General features: G+C 35.2%; 1 protein-coding gene across 1 annotated transcript; it reads left to right on the forward strand.

Annotated features, from left to right (window-relative positions):
• The first annotated feature begins 1799 nt into the window (after window positions 1-1799).
• Window positions 1800-16826, forward strand: Hsd17b13 (hydroxysteroid 17-beta dehydrogenase 13). The gene is made up of 7 exons (XM_047565642.1): window positions 1800-2196; window positions 5842-5949; window positions 6938-7069; window positions 9336-9442; window positions 11230-11367; window positions 12237-12353; window positions 16546-16826. The coding sequence occupies exons 1-7, from the start codon at window positions 1987-1989 to the stop codon at window positions 16634-16636; spliced, it is 903 nt and encodes a 300-aa protein (XP_047421598.1). The 5' UTR covers window positions 1800-1986; the 3' UTR covers window positions 16637-16826.
• The last annotated feature ends 3576 nt before the right edge of the window (window positions 16827-20402 follow it).

Here is a 20402-nt window from a genome sequence, read left to right on the forward strand (position 1 = left end):
TTTGATTTCTGTAAGCATTCCAAAGAGTGGGAAGAACTCCTGTTCATCAATAGATGAATGGTATAGTACATAAATAGTGGAATATTATTCAGCTTTTTAAATGAAGGAAACTTTCTACTCTGGAGGCTGAGACAAGAGGATCGTAAGTTTGAGGCCAACCTGGGCAACTTAGCAAGCTACTTGCAAAGCCATTTCATATATATGCTCTCTTGTCTGATCATTATAACTGCCTTGTGTGAGGGAAGATTGACATTGTGATGTGTGGAAAAAATCTGTGTTGGGGAAAGCATGCTTTATTTTATCTCTATTTTCCAAATAAGGAAACTGTAACAGAGAGAAAATAAATGAGATTGCCCAAAGTCACACATATGTAACATAAAGTTTACCATTTTAACCATTTTAAAATGTACAGTTCAAGGGCATTAAGTGTATACCTGTTGCTATACAACTATTGCCATCATCCACCTTCAGAGTTTCCACCATCCCAAACAAACTGTAACACCACATGCCCCCTACCTGCATCCCTTAGCCACCACTGTGCTTGCTGCTTTCCGTCTCTATATACTCGACTACTCCAGATGCTTTCTATAAATGAAATCATACAAAGTTTGTACTTTTATGTCTAGCTTATGTGACTTGGCATAATGTCTTTGAGGTTCCTCCATGTTGTAGCATGTGACAAAATTTCCTTCCTTTTTTTTCTCCCTCTCATTACTGGGAATTAAACCCACAATTGAATCCAGAGGTTCTCTTCCACTCAGCTACATCATCTCCAGAACTTTTTTGAGACAGGGTCTTACTAACTTCTCCAGGCTGGCCTCAAACTTACAATCCTCTTGTCTCAGACTCCAGAGCAGAAAAGTTCCTTCATTTTAAAAGCTGAATAATATTCCAGTGTGTGTGTGTGTGTGTGTGTGTGTGTGTGTGTGTGTACTATACCATTCATCTATTGATGAACAAGAGTTCTTTCTACTCTTTGACTTGGAAGTTGCTATAGATGGTATGTGTTCCCCTCAAATTCATATGTTAAAAGCATAACCCCCATGTGATAATATTATGAAGCAGGACCTTTGGAAGGTGATTTGATCATGAGGACTTGGCCAGTGGATGAGTGCCCTTATAAAGTCATAGAGAGTTCCCTTCCTCCTTCTGCCATGTGTGTTCACAGTAAAATGAAAACATTCTGTAAAACAGAAAGTCAGTCCTCACTAGATACGGACTCTTCTGGCACCTAACACTCTTTGATCTTGGACTTCAGAGCCTCCAGAACAGTGAGAAATACATTTTACTGCTCATAAGCCAACATAAGTTTATGTAATTTGTTTATAGATACCTGAAGTAAAACAGATGTCTTAGATGTTGATACTTCTGACACCTGGTCTAATGCTCTTTCCAATATTATCACAAAAGGAACTGAGTGTCTTATATAACCTAAAATCACCCTCAACCTCAAAAGATTTTCTGAGAAACAAGAATCACATGTAAGATAATTAGCCAGCTGAAATATAGTATTAATGCTGAGATTTTGTGAATTAATGAATCAAACCACTACACTTCATTGACCCATGTTTTAATTTCTTAGATAATAATCTTACTTTCTCCTTTTCTCTTCTTAAAAATAAATAAACACACACACACACACACACACACACACACACACTCAATTTACAGAAAGATACAAGGTCATTATCTAGAAGTAATTCTAGAGGTGAAATTCCATGTTGAAACATGGTACACAACTGCTCTCAGATAAACATGACCAAAGAGCATATTCCCTTGACCTGTGCTAAGCTTCTGCTAGCGCTGGTATCACTTCAAAAATTCAGAGGTGGCTCTGACTCATCAGAACATGGAGACAAAAGCCTTCCTTACCTAGCTCTCCTTTCAACACCTGGGCACACAGGTCTTCGCCAGTGCTCTGTGCAGAGGGCATCTCTTTCTGAGGACTACACAAAGAAAGTCAGAGGAAGAGAATAGAACTGAGCCATGAACATTTTCTTGGATATTCTCCTGCTTCTGATCACTATCATCTACTCCTACTTGGAGTCATTGGTGAAGTTTTTCCTTCCCCAGAAGAGAAAATCTGTGGCTGGGGAGATTGTTCTCATTACCGGAGCTGGGCATGGAATAGGCAGACTGACTGCCTATGAATTTGCAAAGCGGAAAAGCAGACTCATTCTGTGGGATATTAATAAGGTAATGGATGTAACTGCCAATTTTTCAAACTCACAAAGTAAGACACATATTTTATTACTTGATTTAGCATCTGCTTATCTTAGTATTTCTCTTCTGAAAGCTGGATACATTTTCTGTAGCCTTTTATACAGTTGCATCAGGTTGATTTTATGAAGGGAACATAATTAAGACCTGAGCAGTGATTTTTATGCCATAAGGTATAGGTTATGCTTAGAATAACAAAAAACATAGAGCCAAGACCATTCCAAGCTGCTTAAAGTAGCCAAGTCACAAGTTCTCTCGGCCCCAATCTTCCTATCTTTGAAATGGGGATAATACCTTAGGGGTAGTCAAGAAGCCCACCAATTTATAGCTAAGGGTCAAATCTAGCCATGACAGCCTGTTGGGCTAAGAATAATGCTTACACTTCCAAAGGGTTATCAAAACAAAACCCAAAGAAACAAAGAAGAACATGCTATTAAAACACTTAGTGCCTCCCATCTCTCACACACACATACCTAAAATATTTACTCTTTGGCCTATTACATAAAAATGTTGCCAACTCTTAGATAAGAGGATTAAATATGTATTTTAATAGCTTAGAATAATGCCTGGCACATGGTTAACATTAATTGTGTTAAATAAAATCTATGTGCAGAGAGTCAGGCTTTCTCTTAGACATTTTTCTCTTATACTCTTGTTTATAAATGCTATCTTAACTAGCCCCAAAACCTGAAATAACTGATATTTTATATGATTTATCTAAACTTATAAATACTTGCAAGACTATGAATATATGTACCAAAAATATTTTTTTAATTTAGTGATCTCTTTTTATTTTCCTTTAAAAAAAATCTTTAGGTCTTTTTTGTTTGATTATATTTAAATAATTTGTTTTTAAAGAGAAGCTTAACAGCAAAATTGAGAGAAAGGTACAAATATTTCCTGTGGTCCACCCACCTCCACACATGCATAACCTCCTCCATCAACATCCCCCACCAGGGTGGTACATTTGTTACAACTGATGAATTTACATTAACACACAGTTATAATCTATAGGCCATAGTTAACAAAATGTTTTGAAAATCAGATTTTCCACCAATCACATTGAGATTTAAATTGCCATTAAATCATTACTCTCATTTTCTTTGCCATCATGTCTAGTTGACACCTGTTTTCCTAAAGACTTCAAAAATATCTTCTGAACTTAAGGAACTAATTCTCTAGCTCTTTCTGGATAATGAAGAATATCTTTGAAGAAAAAATTGATATTTTCTTACTTAACAGATGTGAGCGTTTACATAATAGCTGAATTGATATTTATATAATAGATGAATTGAAAATGATTTGGTATGTATTTGATCCTTGAAGAAATTCCCAAAAACTTTTTTAGATTATAACAAGAATTTTAAAATGGGGAAAACTATTGCCTGCTTTTCTCAGGTATTCATAAATCCTTGAAAAGGCTTGATGAAATTTAACCTTTGGATCTCTTTCCAGATATCCCTTTTTGGAGAGAGGACTACATTCATTACATTTTTTTAAAAAATTTTAACATTTCCAGTGACAAGGCAAAAGTAAAATTCGAAAGAAGTCATATTAAAAATGACTTAAGGTTCTGCCTGAATGATGGGTAACCCAACCTTGTGAATTCTCTGCAAATTCTTGAATTTTATGGTTAAACATTTAAAAGATTAAAATGATTCACTCTAAGGTTACCAGTGTAAATCTGATTTCCTTTGGTCAAGGACCAACTGGATTTTTGTCATAGCTGGCTCCTTTTGCCTTCCAAGATGACAGGCAAGTTTGGCCCTTGTTCCATCTAAACTCTGCTTTAGGAACACAGTGACAAGCGGAACTCACAATGCACACTGATACTGAAGCCGAAGCATGCATTTCACTTATAAAAAGATAAGGCACCATATCTTGAGGTACTCCAGCTGGATGATATGATCAAAGAAATTTTTATTCGTCAAAGAACCTGATGTAAGCTTTGGTTACTAATGCTGTCTATGGTCTTGAATCTAGAGACAGAGTGGAGAACTACATAGTCCTCTACGCACTCTGGCAATGAGCAAGCTACTTGCTGGAGCTGAAGTAGTCAGTGACTCTCCTGACCGGCTCCCCTTTTACTCTTCTGCAACCTCTCAAAAGGCTAATTGAAGGAACACTGGTTTTGCTATAATAGTCCTGGTCTCTGTTAAAGACTGTTCTTTGGAATTTCAGGCTGCTGCTCTGGGGTTTACCCACAAATAGTGAAATACAGAGAATGCAGGGGAGGCAATGTTGGTGAAGGAAAACCAGCACCCCCATTCCCTCAGGGATGACCCCAAATAATGGCCACACCACTATTATCCCAGTATGCATAGGAAAGGACTTTTGACATGTCCTCACCTCTTCACCACAGAGAATAGTTTACAAAGTGTGAGGGGAAAAGTATAATTTTAAAAACCATATAATCTTCTCTTTAGAAATCAACAGATGTCAAAACTTGAAAAGAATTCTAATTTTCCAGAAATGCAAGTCAAGAAACATTAGGACATTAGCATTAGGTTTAGGGTTAGGTTTAGGGTTAGGGATAAGGAGTGTGGTAAGAATGAAGGAAAGAAGGACTGTATAGAGGGAAAAGAGGGGTGGGAGGGTTGGGGGGGAAGGGAAAAAAATAATGAATCAAACATCATTGCCCTATGTAAACGTATGATTACACAAATGGTATGCCTTGACTCCATGTACAAATAGAGAAACAACATGTATCCCATTTGTATACAATAATAAAAAAAAGAAAAAAAGAAAATATGATGTGTTATATTAAACATATTTTCACATGAGTCCATGTTATAAGTGAAATAAAAGTCAGTTTGAGATATGAGGAAAAAAAAAAAAAGAAACATTAGGACAATTTTATCTTAGGAAAGAAATCTATGAATTTGATCCAAAAATAAATTTCCCTGTTTTCATATCCTAGAGTTATGTACAAGGTTACCTAAATTTGAGAGTCCTTCCCATGACCCTGACCACCTGAAAAATTTACTGTTATTGTCTCATAGGATGGTGACATGATCTCCAGTGAAAATCTTTCTCAATTAAGGATCCTTCTTTTACCTTTTGCTACCAGAGGAATAAATCAGAATCCTTGAGAAAAACATGTGGAAGCATACAGTTTAGGATTATCGCTACTTTAGAACTGCTATTCCACACCTTACTGCCTACATTACATGCTTGGTGCTCATCATATGTGTGTTAAATGAACTTTTTTTCTTCTTTCTTACTAATCATCTGCCTGCATGACACCACAAAGAGCCCCATCATGACTATTCTTCAAACTACAAAAGTAGCCCTCTTTAGAGAAACTACCTACTAAAGGACCTCCAGGTCAAGATGAAAAGCTAGGAAAAAAAAAACATGAAAAGTGATTTTGGGGGGATTTTTCGTTCATTTGTTTTAGGGGTTTTTGTTGGTTTGGTTTTGCTTTTTGATTTTGCTTTGGTACTAATCTGAGCATTGCCTGGCAGAAAAGTTAGGTAGAATCTCATTGCAAATTAAGCAAACAATCAAGAAGTTTCTTAAAAATAAGGAGGTTGGAGGTGAATTTTAATATTTCTAAATTTTTTCTTGTCCAGTGCTTTTTCTTCCACTCTTTCCTGAATTTTTTTTCCCCTATTACAGCATGGTGTTGAGGAGACTGCAACAGAATGTCGAAAATTAGGGGTCACTGTGCATGTATTTGTGGTAGACTGCAGTAACCGAGAAGAGATTTACAACTCCGTGAATCAGGTGAGAATTCAGGTCACACATTTCTTGTGATGATTTTGTATCAATTGCCCCTGACATGCAAAATAAAAAGGTACTTTATGTCTGATTTAAATTAGACTGTACTGCCAAATGAAGTAATGTAACCAAAGAAGGATACGATACGTACACTTTTTTGTTGTATAAAAGTCACTCAACTCTGCTCATTATGATGGTCTCATATTATTAATAGATTTCATTCTGATCAGAAGTGTTAGCAGTGGCCCAGAGTAACTGACAAAAGATTTATCAGTAGGAAAAATGGATTACTTGCTAGTTTTCAGTTCTTGTATTTTTGCAGTAAGTTTTCTTCCTTTAATATTTCCTTTGTGAGATTTTTAAGTTTTAGTGCTCATCAACTCTTGTAAGGAAAATGTAGTAATAATTATAATAATTCTAAGACCAGAGATGTAGCTCAGTGGTAGAGCATTTGCCTAGCATGTGTGAGGCCCTAGGTTCAATCCCCAACTCCTAAAAAAAAAAAAAAAAGTTATAACAAATTTTAATATCAAGTGCTCACAATGAACCTAACACTTGAATAAATTATTGCATTCTTTAAGTTAGTTTAGTTCAATGATTCTATTAATCTCATTTTGTAGATGAGCTAATTTAGGCTCAAGGAGGTTAATTAAGCCAAACAAAGATCATGTAGCTTGTAGGTGGTGGAATTGCGATAACTCAATCAGCACTTTAAAAATACTTAATCAGAACTTACATATTAATTTATCAACACAAATATTAAATTCACCTTATTGATAAGCTTTCAAAATCCATTTTGTACTGGTACTGAAACTTAGATGTTTAAAAGAATTTTAGCCCGCATTTATGACAGTTTTGCCTTTGCATCTATTATTTGAACTAGAAACTTTTTCAAGCCTGAACTCTGAGACCTCACTCAGTAGAATAAAAAATAACCCCAAAACTTTGAGTTTGTATAATAGACCCAACTGATGTGTCCTTTCAATTGTAAAAGGTAAAGAAAGAAGTGGGTGATGTAACCATTGTGGTGAATAATGCTGGAGTAGTATATCCAGCGGATTTTCTTAGTACCAAGGATGAAGAAATTACCAAAACATTTGAAGTCAACATCCTGGGACATTTTTGGGTGAGTATAATCAGAAACATTTCTGGTCTTTACACACCTGTACACCTTCACTGAAGATACATGGAGTTCATAATTGAGTTCACACACTTGGGGGTGGGAAACAGGCCAGATCATTTTCTTAAATCAGGAATTATCAAGTTTGTTTGGGAAGAGGCACAGAGTATCTGACAGAAGGTTAAAGTTCAAGGGGGCACAACACACTAGAATATGAGCCACTTGGTCTGTCTTATCCACCAGTATTAAATACATAGTTGGCATGCACCAGGTCTTTAACAAATATTTGTGAAGGTTTGTTAAGGGTCATCAGTGTGCATCTTTTCAGTGCTTTAGAGGAAAGATACACAGTGTACATTCATTTGTGACCTCCTTTCATGAAATTTTAGAACTGTAAAGACATCAGAAGTAAGTACTTAGATGTATGCAGGGGTTGGGTACACTTCTGGGTAGGACTCTGAGATAAGTTCTAGACCCATGGAATGCTAAAACTTAGAAATACAACTTGCTGGGTGAGGTGGTACATGCCTGTAATCCCTGCTACTCAGGAGGCTTACACAAGAGGATCACAAGTTCAAGGCCATCCTGTACTACCTAGTGAGACCCTGTTTCAAAATAAAGTGTTTCCAAAGGGGGTGGATACGAAGCTCAGTGGTGAAGCACTTGCCTAGAATGTGTCAAGGCCCTGGGTTCAATTCCCAGTATAAAAAAGAAATAAAGAAAGAGAGAGAGAGGGAAAGAAAGAAAGAAAGAAAGAAAGAAAGAAAGAAAGAAAGAAAGAAAGAAAGAAAGAAAGAGAAGAAGAAGAAGAAGAAGAAGGAAGGAAGGAAGGAAGGAAGGAAGGAAGGAAGGAAGGAAGGAAGGAAGGAAAGAAAGAAAGAAAGAAAGAAAGAAAGAAAGAAAGAAAGAAAGAAAGAAAGAAAGAAAGAAAGAAAAGAAAAAGGAAGGAAGGAAGGAAGGAAGGAAGGAAAGAGATTTCTTATAATTGGTTAGTTTTATGGGAAACAGAAATATGAGTTTCAACACATCTTTGTAGAAAGCATTTATATGAATTAATTTTCCAGGCCTACTAGTAATGTAGAACCTAGGGTAAATCTGGATTCTGGAAGACAGCAAAAGATGTGTCTCTTTACCTTTTCCAGCTCTTCATACATGCTAATATGAATTAATTATCATGCCCACAAAACTGCTCCTCTGGGTACATTAGCTACCTATAGCTGCAAAACAACTTACATCAAAACTTAGAAGTTTAAGCAACAATAAGCAATCATATCCCCTTATACTTTCTGTGGGTCCAGAATTTGTAGGTGGCTTGGTTTGGTAGTTTTTGCCTGATAAATTTGCATAGGTCTATGGGGTAAGATTATAAAATATTATTGATATTTTTCACAAAACAGTAAAGTTTGGCAGTGGCAGGGGGAGATTTTTTTGTTTCCTGTAACATGGACATATACTATACATATATAGTATATTATAGTATATTACATATGTATATTGTATGTGTATATTATAGTATCATATGATACTATGTAATTTCTATAATATTATGAATAAGGAGATAGTGAATCTACTCATCCTACATAATGATTTGGGTCACTGTAAGACTCTTGGTTTATTCTTCTCAACTGTTTGACAGTTGACAGATTTCAACTCATGTCATTAGAATGATAAATCCCCAAACAAAAACAAAATTACAAAATACCAGATTATCATAGGGATTTCTTTCAGTTCTGAAAACTGAATTTCTCCCTTAATAATATTGTGAGGGCTAGAAGTACAGTTCAGTGGTACAGTGCTTGCCTAGCAGGCATGAGGCCTTGAGTTCTCTCCCCAGCACTGTAAAAAATAGCCATAATATTGTTTAGATGAAATATCCCAAAAGGAGCTATTGTGTGTGTGTGTGTGTGTGTGTGTGTGTGTGGTGTTCTGAAGGGAAGGGGGAATATTGAGATGTGTTCCTAGCAGGTGACAGACAAGGCATAGCACTCAATGCCAGCTCAAACCAATACATGTTTATCTTTTTCATTTCTCTCGTTTTGTAGAAATTGTCATAAAATTTTGCAAGTATATGATTTCATGTAAAGTTCTCTCAAATGCCATCCTCTTTTTGTGGTCTGGGCATCCAATCCAGGGCCTCATACCAGCCGGGTATGTGCTATACCACTGAGCCATATCACTAGCCTGCCATTCTGTCTTAACAAAAATAGGATAACCTGATTTAGAAACTTAATGCCTTTGTCATTGTTTCTCTTCTTTCTGCATTGGCATTAAGATCATAAAAGCACTTCTTCCTTCAATGATAAAGAGAAATCACGGCCATATCGTGACAGTGGCTTCAGTGTGCGGTCATGGAGTAATTCCCTATCTTATTCCATATTGGTAAGTATCACTTGCCAGCAGTACTACATATTTCTGTACTTTTGAGTGATTATTAGTCTTCAAATTTCAATGCTCACAGCAAAGTAATTTGGAGTTGCAGAATTTGAAGAGTAAGTTAGAATATTTTTTTTAAATGACTTCTCCTAAAACAATGAAACTGATTGTAATTTTATTTTAAATATTTTTAGATTTTTGAAAACTCCTCTGTAGAGTGATGTAAGAAAGTAGAAATACCAAGAATGTTTCCATAATATCCTGGAATGAGAGATGTTGACAGAAGAAATCAGAAACACATACCATAAGAAACAAAACATACAGAAGTTAAAGCAAACATAAATCTATAGTATGGCCAGTCTGTCCAAGATAAGCCAATCAGAGTGGACTCTGGATCAAAACATTTTCCAGTGGTGTTTGCATAATGAAAGTTCATTTGTGCATGTGTATATGTGCATATGGTAGGGGGGCCTCTACCTGAGTAAAAGGATGCAGACACCACACCCCCAGACCCTATTAAGAACATAAAGGAAGGAGGTAGGAGGCCTTAAGCATAAAATGTTTACAAAATATCCTTTCCTTGTAAACTCTGCTAACGGTATCTCCCTTCCTTACTATGCTTTATATTAACCTCAGAAAAAAACCTCTACCAATATATGAGTATCAATGGGTAGGTGTGTGGGTTGGTAGTTAGTTGATCTTTTATTTACTTATACATACACATTCAAGGTTAAATTGAGTTAAGAATCAAATTATTTCTGACACTCAGTGCAGTCACAGATATAGCTAAATTTCAATGTAAGGTAGATTGCCATTACACACACTTATGGCCTCTATCGTCTTAAAATGCAAATAAGAATTTCACAGATTAAACATTTCTGTTGTTTTAATATTTTAAGTGTAGAAATTCAATGTAATAACAATTTTCCTTTTCTTCTCCCTGGAGAAAAGAACCAGTCTCTAACATCATTGTTATGTGTCAATGGGTCAAAAACATTTATATAATTAACAAATAAATCCATATAAATAAAGTGATTACACATATGGTATTTGAATATTCAAGATAGTCTTATATTTTAGAATCTTCATTTTAAAAATCAGAAAAGAAAAGAAAAGAAGATAAAGACATGTGCTGATGGCACATAGAAAACACACCTAACCACTATCTGAAGTCCTTGAACGTCAAATTCTCTTAATGCAATTTAGATGACAAAGTGGCACCAGTGTCAAGAAGGAAACTATCAGCTTGGTCACCAAAAGAGGAAAAACATATGGAATCCCACAGAAGTTTGTCAAAACGGATATTAGTTTTGTAGTATTTCTAAATATGTTTTTCATGATTCATATTTTTCTAAATAAAAACAGTAATAAAAACTGATTAGAAAATATTTTGAAGATTGACTGGAAAAACTTTATATGTAGGGTGGAAAAGTGAGCATCAGTCAATAAAGTTATGATTGTTCTTTTGCTATGGTCGCTAATTAAGAATTTGGGTAGAGGGACTGGGAATATATAGTTCAGGGATAGAGCACACACTTAGAATGAGCAAGAGGCCCTGGGTTCAATTCCCAGCAACAAAAAAGAAAAAAAGTAATTTGGTATACTCAGAATTCTGTTTAATCATATATGAAAATGTAAAAGAAAATGAATGATCATTCATTCTCTCAGAAAAACCACAAGTAGATGACTTTGGGGATTTGACTTCTTGCTCAAACCAAATGATTCTGCCTTCTTACAGAAAGCTAACTGTCTTGCTCTCTTTTAACTGATGATGGTTGATAATTCTCTTATAGTTCCAGCAAATTTGCTGCTGTTGGCTTTCACAGAGCTCTGACATCAGAACTTGAAACCTTGGGGAAAACTGGTATCAAAACTTCATGTCTCTGCCCAGTTTTTGTGGATACTGGGTTCACCAAAAACCCAAGCACAAGGTAAAGTCAAAACCAAGTTAGGATAGGAATATGGCATGAGAAATTGATATGAAAACTATATCAGAAACTTTTTAAGTTGGCTAAGAGGGAGGATTTTTTTTCTTATTATTTTATTACCTTTAAGTTTTACTTTGAAATTAAATAAATAAAGGGGGGTAAAACAAATTAGGGACTAGCAGGAATGATCAGATTCCAGTTAATTAGGCAACTGGTGTTTATTTATGTCCAGCAAAAAGATCAACACACACTTGGGTGCCAAGAGTGAGCAGGAATGGGGAAGAGTGGGCTAGAGAGGCACATTTAGAGAATGGAGAAAGACTTCTATCCTGGAAACCACACCTCCACATTGAATTATACCCAGTATCCCCCTTTCCCAATAGTGATTCATCTTCCTCAAATACAGTATGGGAAAGTAAGGATATGTGCCAATTTTATATTGTCCACAACAGCAGCCACAGTGCTAACATAAAGTACTCTTCCTTATTCCCTGGTTCCTCTATTCCTTACCATCTAATGCCTCTCCACCACTTTGATATTTATACTGTGTGAGCTAAGAAATACACCTACTAGATATGAAAAGTATAAGACTGTATTTACAAAACATCAATATGAGATGTGGGGGAAGAAGGGAAGTGACATTTATGTGGTGAAACCTGGAATATTTTAAAACCTAATTCTAATTTTGGTGAAAGGATCTCTTAATTTGTTTATCTTTATTAATTAAAAACATTAACACTAGGTTCCTGAGGTTTAGCTCGGTGGTAAAGCACTTGCTTAGCACATGTGAGGCCCTAGATTTAATCTCCAGCACTCAAATAAACAAATCTTTTTAAAAATGAAAAAAAAAGACTTTTTCTTTTTAATCACAGATTATGGCCTGTATTAAACACGGATGAAGTTGCAAGAAGTCTGATAGATGGAATACTCACCAATAAAAAAATGATATTTGTTCCATCATACATTGGTATTTCTCTAATACTGGAGAAGTAAGTACAGCACAGAACAGTTAAAATACAAATGGAACTATTTGTACTCTTTGTACATAGAACTATACTATGTATTGATGGTCTTTCAGTTGTAAAAGTTGTTATGGAGACCCTCCACTCCTGGGGAGAATACTTAAGTTTCCTCTATTTTTGTCTCACTCATTTTAAAAAATAGGAAATGATTCCTTTTCTCTACCATCTCTGCCCAATCTTTGCTGAAGACTATTCAAACAGAAGGAAGGTCAGTTTTTAAAGCACATAATATCATGAAGTAGTTTATAAAAGTTCTGTTTTAAAAACCTGCTGGGATGTTGTTGAAGATTGCATTGATCTCCAACTATAGAACAATTGGAGGAGAAGTAACAAAATAGCAATATCGATCCATCCGGTCCAAGAACACAATATATCTTTCCTGTTTTGTTTTATCGTCTTCAAAATTCTTAGGCAGTATTTTGTAGTTTCTGGTGTTCAAGTCTTGCACATCTTTCATCAGATTTATCCCAAGTATTTCATGGTTTTAATGCTTGAAAAAATGGCATGCATCAATTTTTTCTCTTCTTCATTGTTTGTTGCTAGCATATATTTGATTTTTGCATTTCGTTCTTATATTCTGTAACCGTGCTAAACTTACTTGCTAAACTCACTGTTTTTTGTAGATTCCATCAGACTTTTTACACAATCATTTAAAAAGAAATTTTTATTTCTTCCTTTACGTAATTTTATTTCTTTTTCTTGCCTTAATTCAGTGTTCAGTGTTGAATAGAACTACAGAGAGCATCATCCAAGTGTTCTTCCTGATTTTAGGAGGAAAATGTTCAGTCTTTCACTATTATGTATGATGTTAGCTATAAATTATTTTTCATCGCAGATGTTCTTATATTAAGGTTGATGGATTTTCTTTCTTTTACCACTTTGACAAAATTTTGTCAGATGATTTTTCTGAATATATAGAGAAGTTCTTATGATCTTTCCATTTAGGTTTAATATCATGAATTACATTGATTCATTCTAAAAGATAAACCAATCCTATATTGTACTGTATTTCATTTTGTATCAGGGTAATTACAACTTCCAGAGTGAACTGGAGAGTTTTCCTCTTCTATTTTCCAGAATAGCTTGTGTGGTATTGGTATTATTTCCTCCTTAAACATTTGATAGAATTCACCAGCAAAGGTACTAGGCCTATAATTTTCTCAGTGGGAAAGTTTGTAATTACAATTTTAATTTCTTTAATAACCATAGGATATTCAAGCTACTTATTTATTCTTGGTAATGTGCCTTTCAGGGAATTTTTTCCATTTCATCTAAGTTGTCAGAAATACTGGCATAAATTTGTACATCACATTCCCTTATTGTCCTGTAAATCTTTAGAATTTCTTATCCTTGATATTGATTATTTCTGTTTCCTCTCTTTTCTTCTCATTCATATAGTTAAAGGTCAATTTTATTGATCTATTCAAAACACTAGTGTTTAGTTTAATTGATTTTTACCATTTTAATATTCTAGTTAATTTCTTCTCTGATACATATAATTTGCTTCTGCTTACTTTGCATTTAATTTGCTCTTTTTCTAATTTCTTAATTTGGAGGAGTTCATTGAATTGATACTTTCTCCTTTTTATTTTATTGTGCTAAGAACAACATGAAATGTACATCTTAACAGATTTTTAAATGTACATTACACTCGTATTGATTGTAGACACAGTATTGCACTTCAGATTTCTAGAGCTTATTCTCCCCCCACCCCCCACCCCAGTACTGGGGATTGAACCCAGGGGTGTTTACCACTGAACTACATCCCAGTCTTTTTCTTTTTCTTTTTGTTTCTTTCATCCTTCCTTCCTTTCTTTGTTTTTGAGATTTGAGACAGTCTCACTACATTGCTAAGGATCTCCCTTAATTACTGAATCTGACCTCAAACTTGCGATCCTCCTGCCTCAGCCTCCCCAGTTGCTGGAATTACAGGTGTGCACCACCACACCCTGCTAGTTTGTTCAAATATCTTGTTTGACTAAAATTCTATCATTAATTCCCCAGTTCCCTTTCCATCAGTACCTAGAAACCACCATTGCACTGTTCAGTTCTCTGAATTTGACAATTTTAGATACCTCATATAGTGGAACTATGCAGCATTAATATTTTTGTGAGTGGTTCATGTCCTTGCACAATGTCCTCAAGGTTTATCCATGTTGTTGCATGTTGCACAATTTCCTTCTTTTATGAAGCTGAATAGTATTCCATTGTGTGTATATATATATATATATACACAGTGTGTATATATATATATATCAATTTTTTTCAAAAAGTCATTTTTTGCTATTAATTTCCCCAAATGTAGCCCTTTTGTTCTGTCTATCCCACAAATTTTGACATTTTGTGTTTTCATTTACATTCTGTTCAAAATATTTCTAATTCTCCTTTTGTATTATGGACTCTTTGAAATCTGCTTTTTAGTTTCTAAATATTTGGGGAAATTTTCTAGAGATTTTTCTGCCATTCATTTCTAATTTAATTCCATTATATTAACTGAATATTAAAAATTTATTGAGATATGTTTCATATCGCTGATATATTTCATTCCAGAGACAAATATATAGTATAGATGAGTATTCATGGTTTATCTTGGAAAGTGTTCCAGGTGCACCTGAAAAGAATGAGTACTCTGCTCTTGTTGAGTGTTCTATAAATGTCAATTAGGAGTCAAATTGGTTGATAAAGCTATTCAGAGTTTCCATAGCATTACTGATTTTTTGTCTACTTGCTCCATCAGTAATTGAGAGAACCCACACCCACTGGGGAGGGACTAGAACACCACCAGCTGCCACCTCCCCTTGGGCCAAAAGCAAGTGCCAAGGTCAGAATGGCTTTTGTTTCCTACCTCTTTACAGTTGGTTCCTGGAGACCTGGGAAGGGGCCAGATAAGGCCCCTCAGAAAGTGTGATCCCCAGGGATGAGCCTGTACATAAAAATCATTAGGTTTCTCTGCCCTGGACAGTCATTTTGTTGATAAGTAACCCGTGACTTTCCAATGTAAATAAAGAACAAACTAAGTAGTGTCTTCCAAACAAATAAATAACCAAATAAATAATCATTGAGAGAAGATCCTTAAAAATCTCCAACTCTAATTATGAATTTGTCTATTTCAGCAACAGGACCATCTTGTTAATCTTCTTTACACTTATTTCCTCTTCAGAGAGACATATTTTGTGAGCAGATACAATTACTAGTATGAAGGTTTCTTTTCAAGGGTAGTTGAAAGGGGCTGGGGATATAGTTCAGTTGGTAGAGTGCTTGCCTTGCAAGCACAAGGCCCTGGGTTCAATCCCCAGTACTGAAAAAGATTTAAAAAATAAAAAAGTGGTTGAAAGGCCTGCACCAGCTCCTTTCTTGGTCCTCCCAGCCTCACTTTGATCCTTCCGTCATCTAGCCTCCCATCCCAAGGTAGGGAATTGAATCTTTAATTAGAGAATAATACCAAAATGACTTTCAATATGACTTTATTTGTAGAACATATTATTTCTGTCCCTTTCCACTCAGACATACCCTCTTCTTTCATTGGTCTATTAAAATTTTATCCATGCTTGAACATACAATTGTCTTTTCGAAGTTTTTTTTTCTGACATTCCAGCCCTTATTAACCCTCCTCATGTTTCCAGCCCTTAATTGCATGTGGTTGATATTTTTCAGTGATTGTGTTTCAAGTTTGCCTTATTAGACTCTCAACTAAGGAATAAATTCCTTAAAGGCAGTAGCTATTTTTTAGTTTCTTTAGTTTGCCTTTTTACAGAGTATGTAACAGATACTCAGTTGTCCTTAAGGAAGAGGTGGAGGAATGGATGGAATGGGTTCTTGTGCTGTATGCTGTTGACATCAAGATTAAGCAGCGGTTTCAGTAATGAGCTCAGATCTTCAGTTTTAGATCGTTAATGAAATAAGATCTTATACAATTTTTCTCAAGTAAGATGGGAGGGTGAGAAGAGTGTTGTGTTCAGTGTTTTATCTTTGCATGCAATATGGACTACCAATGGTAAGAGACTCGCAAAAGAGGGGGACACTATGGAAGAGAGGAAAATTAAATGCGAGCTAGATAAAACTCAATGTTCAGGTCATTTTAACTGACAACAAACAAGTGACTTCAGAGTCAGAGATTTTAAACTGACTTTATTCTTTTTCCTTTTTATTTTTAATGTAGGTTTCTTCCTGAACGTGCCTTGGCAGCTTTAAGTCGTATACAGAATATACAATTTGAAGCAGTGATTGATCACAAAACCAAAATGAAATGATGTATGAAAAAGATGTATGCACATTAATGAAGTGAATGTAAGTTTAGAATCAATGCTTTAAAGCTTTCTTTCACATTTTTCAGTGCTGTTTATATTCAAAACATTGATTTGTCACTAGCAGCAAAACTAATTGCCTTCCTATGTCTCAAAAACAGAGAATTGTGAGAAATAAATTTCTACTGTTACAAATAACCCTGTCTGTGGTATTTTGTTACATACTAAGGACTAAGACATTGTTTATTAAGTAATCAAGAGGATAGTAAATATGTTTTTACATAGATATTTGCAATTTTGTGCAAATATTCTATAAACTAAATTGCTATATATATAAATGATAGGATAAACCATTCAAATTTCAGACAAATACTGCCAGGTTGCCTTCCAAAAAATATCTGTAATGATTTCTATTTTGGTGGGGATTTCAATATTGCTTTAAGTTGGCTGTTTGTGAACAATGAAAATTTTGTGGCGGTTCTTTGGCAATACGAATTAGAAAGGAATTTATTTTCCTAATAATCTGTCCTCGGTGTTAAGTTTTTCTCACAGCAAGGAGTAAATAATGAGTCATATTGTTTATCTAACTTGATGAGTCCAATATTTACACAGATTTGCAATTGTGAAATCTCAATGCCTTGTTCTTCACTTGATGGAAGTTCTTGAATATATTTGGTTTTTGTTATGCTTTATTGGGCAATTACTAAACACACCAGTCAATTAAAACATATTCAGTTATACACATATTAATAACATAATCCTTCCCAAATAAATCCCCCCAAAAAATAAAACTTTCTGTTTTTCCGTTTGTTTTTGTTTTTTATTTAGTTTCTGGTGCTGGTGATTGAACCCAGGGCCTTGTGTATGCTAAGCTGGAGCTCTATCACTGAGCTATGCCCTTGGCCCAAAATTTTCTGTTTTAATTCCATTTTTGGTTTTAATCCTTTCTAGCTTGGAGAAATGCCTGCAAGCACAAATAATGAGCTATTTTTACCCATTTTTTGAATATTGTGAATGCAAACTTCTTTCCTATAAGTTCCAGCTGAGTTTCTAAATGTTTTACTACAATAATCTCCATCTTATAATTCTCCCTAAGAATCATCACTCCCACCAAAACCCCAGTCCCAGGACTGCACCGGAGGGTAGATCCATAGGCAAATACTTTTTTCAATGCTCTTGTCTATATAAACCACTTAAATAAAGATGTAACATAAAATTCATAGTTCATGTGCAAGTGCTATTGTGATTTACTAAAGAAGATTTGGAATAATGGGCTATTGGTTTATTGTCCACTTGATGCATATAAAAATTCTTCTTGATACCCAGGTAACATCTCTTCTTGTTTGGTCCAGGAGTTATTTCTTTGTTTTCTTTATTATCAAGTGAACCATTCCTTGTCAACATCATACCTTTCTCCAAAAAAGAAGGGGTAACAATGCTGTTATTACTCATTATGTTATGGCTCTTTGTAACATGTTTATACTGGTATAATATGAATCTTCTACCCTCTGAAATATCCAACTACTATTTATTTAGTATTGCTTTCATCATTACTTTGGACATTGCATCATCTACTTACTGTGAATACTGCTTCCAGTCTCCAAAGATGGTTCTTTGATAATAACCACAAACTCAAGATTTATCCAGGGCATACAGGAAAACACAAATGATAAATTTGAATTCTAGATAGATAGATTCAATTTATTATTTAGAATGGTACAGCATAAAACAGAATAACACATCTTCCAACTATGACTTGTCTTGAACTCTTTAAGCCTTAAACATTGCATTTTCAGAACTGATATTTTTCATGTTGACTGCACCTTGCTTCCCAATCACCACCTCCAGCAGGAGGGGATTATTTTGTCCCAGGAGAACAAAATCAGCAGTCCCCTCTGCACAAGGAATTTCTCACCCTCCTCTGGGACAGCTTAATACATGTCACGAAGAACATAGCATCACTACATCAATCAGAATGATCTATAGGCATGAAGCAGCAATAATCTTGAAAGCTCTCACAAGAAATAGATGCAGCCTCCCAACCCCCCACCAAAGGACTGCCATGACATAGAACTTATAGAGGAGATGGGGTGACTATTCTGAGTGAGAGTGGCAAAGATATAAGGCTATTTGATGCCATTCCTGCAGCCCTTGGATGTTACATATCAGAGGTGAAACCATGCTCAGAACACAGATAATGAGTACTCAGAGACCTGAATTAGAACTATGTCTAATGTAATTGAACATCAGTCAAAATAAATATGCCAGCATCATTCTGGAAGCCCAATCTCACATGATCCTGCAAAAGAAATATCTTTCCAGGTCACCCTCCTGAAAGTAGAGTCAGGAAATAGGGACCCAGAAAGACCCCATAGATACAAGTCCCAGAGCTCTCCAGAATATCTTATCAACCATATATGTAGGAGGAGAGAGAGTACCCCAAAGGTGAGAGACAGAAGAGGCATCAAAAGAGGGCTTAAAAATTTCAAAGAAGGCACTCCAAAGAGCAAGGTTCTTTGAGCTGCAGGACTGGGACAAGGTTCCCACTTTCCAGGTCTGATACTGCCAAGCACCTCCAGATTTATGCACAGTTTAAAGGAATACCCTGATGAATACATGACTGAAGAGAAAATGTTCAGTTAGCCTCAGATCTACATCTTATATTATGTATGTGATAATGTTTCCAAACATAATGTTAACATCTAACATTAAAGTTCTCCATTTTCACAAGGAGGGAAGCCCAAAAGATTCATGCCAGGACTGCTCTCTGCCTTTGTAGCCATCACAATAAAATGTGTTGGAAATACAAACCCTTGGGACTCATCCAGATTTTTAAATATCAGAATCTTCATTTTCAAAAGACCTCTATGTAATGTACACTAAAGTTCGAGAGGCATGCTTTGTGTGTGTGTGTGTATATGACATTAGCTTTGTGTGACCAAGGGCTGTTCTGAATATGTGATAATTGCATCAAATCCAACATTTACCTTTGTGTTTACATCTTCACAAACTATGTGAGAAACCATAAGGAGGGAAGCCTAATCCTTCCATAAGTGTTCTCTCAAACTTTTCTGGTTGTTGCTTCCTCTTATATCTAAAGGTTGTTAGATAAACTATGACTTTTTTTCATATTCAAACTTCTTATTCTTTTATGTATTATTTTATTATAAATACCATACTAGAAGTTTCTTTGTTAACTTTTAAAATTTTATTTGTTCTAATTAGTTGTACATGACAGTAGAATGCATTTATACATTTTGATAGATCATACATCGAGTGTAATCTCTCATTTTTCTGATTATACATATTGCAGAATCACATCAGTCTTGCAGTCATACGTGTACATGAGGCGGCCTTTGGTTTTTTGGGTTTGGCTTATTTCACTTAGCAGATATTCTCTAACTCTATCCATTTATCAGCAAATGCCAGAATTTCATTCTTCTTTAAAGCTAAACAACATTCCACTGTGTATGTATGCCACATTTTCTTTATCTATTCATCTGTTGAAGGGCATCTAGATTGGTTCCATAGTTTAGCTATTGTGAATTGAGCTGATATAAACATTGATGTGGCTGTGTCATTATAGTATGCTGATTTTAAGTCCTTTGGGTATAAACTGAGAAGTGGGATAACTAGGTCAAATAGGGTTCTATTCCAAGGTTTCTGAGGAATCTCCATACTGTTTTTCATAATGGTTGTACCAATTTGTATTCCCACCAGCAATGTATGAGTGTACCTTTTTCCCTACATCCTCTCCAACATTTATTGTTGC

Source organism: Sciurus carolinensis, chromosome 10 (genome assembly GCF_902686445.1).
Source record: "Sciurus carolinensis chromosome 10, mSciCar1.2, whole genome shotgun sequence".
Taxonomy (NCBI): Eukaryota; Metazoa; Chordata; class Mammalia; order Rodentia; family Sciuridae; genus Sciurus; species Sciurus carolinensis.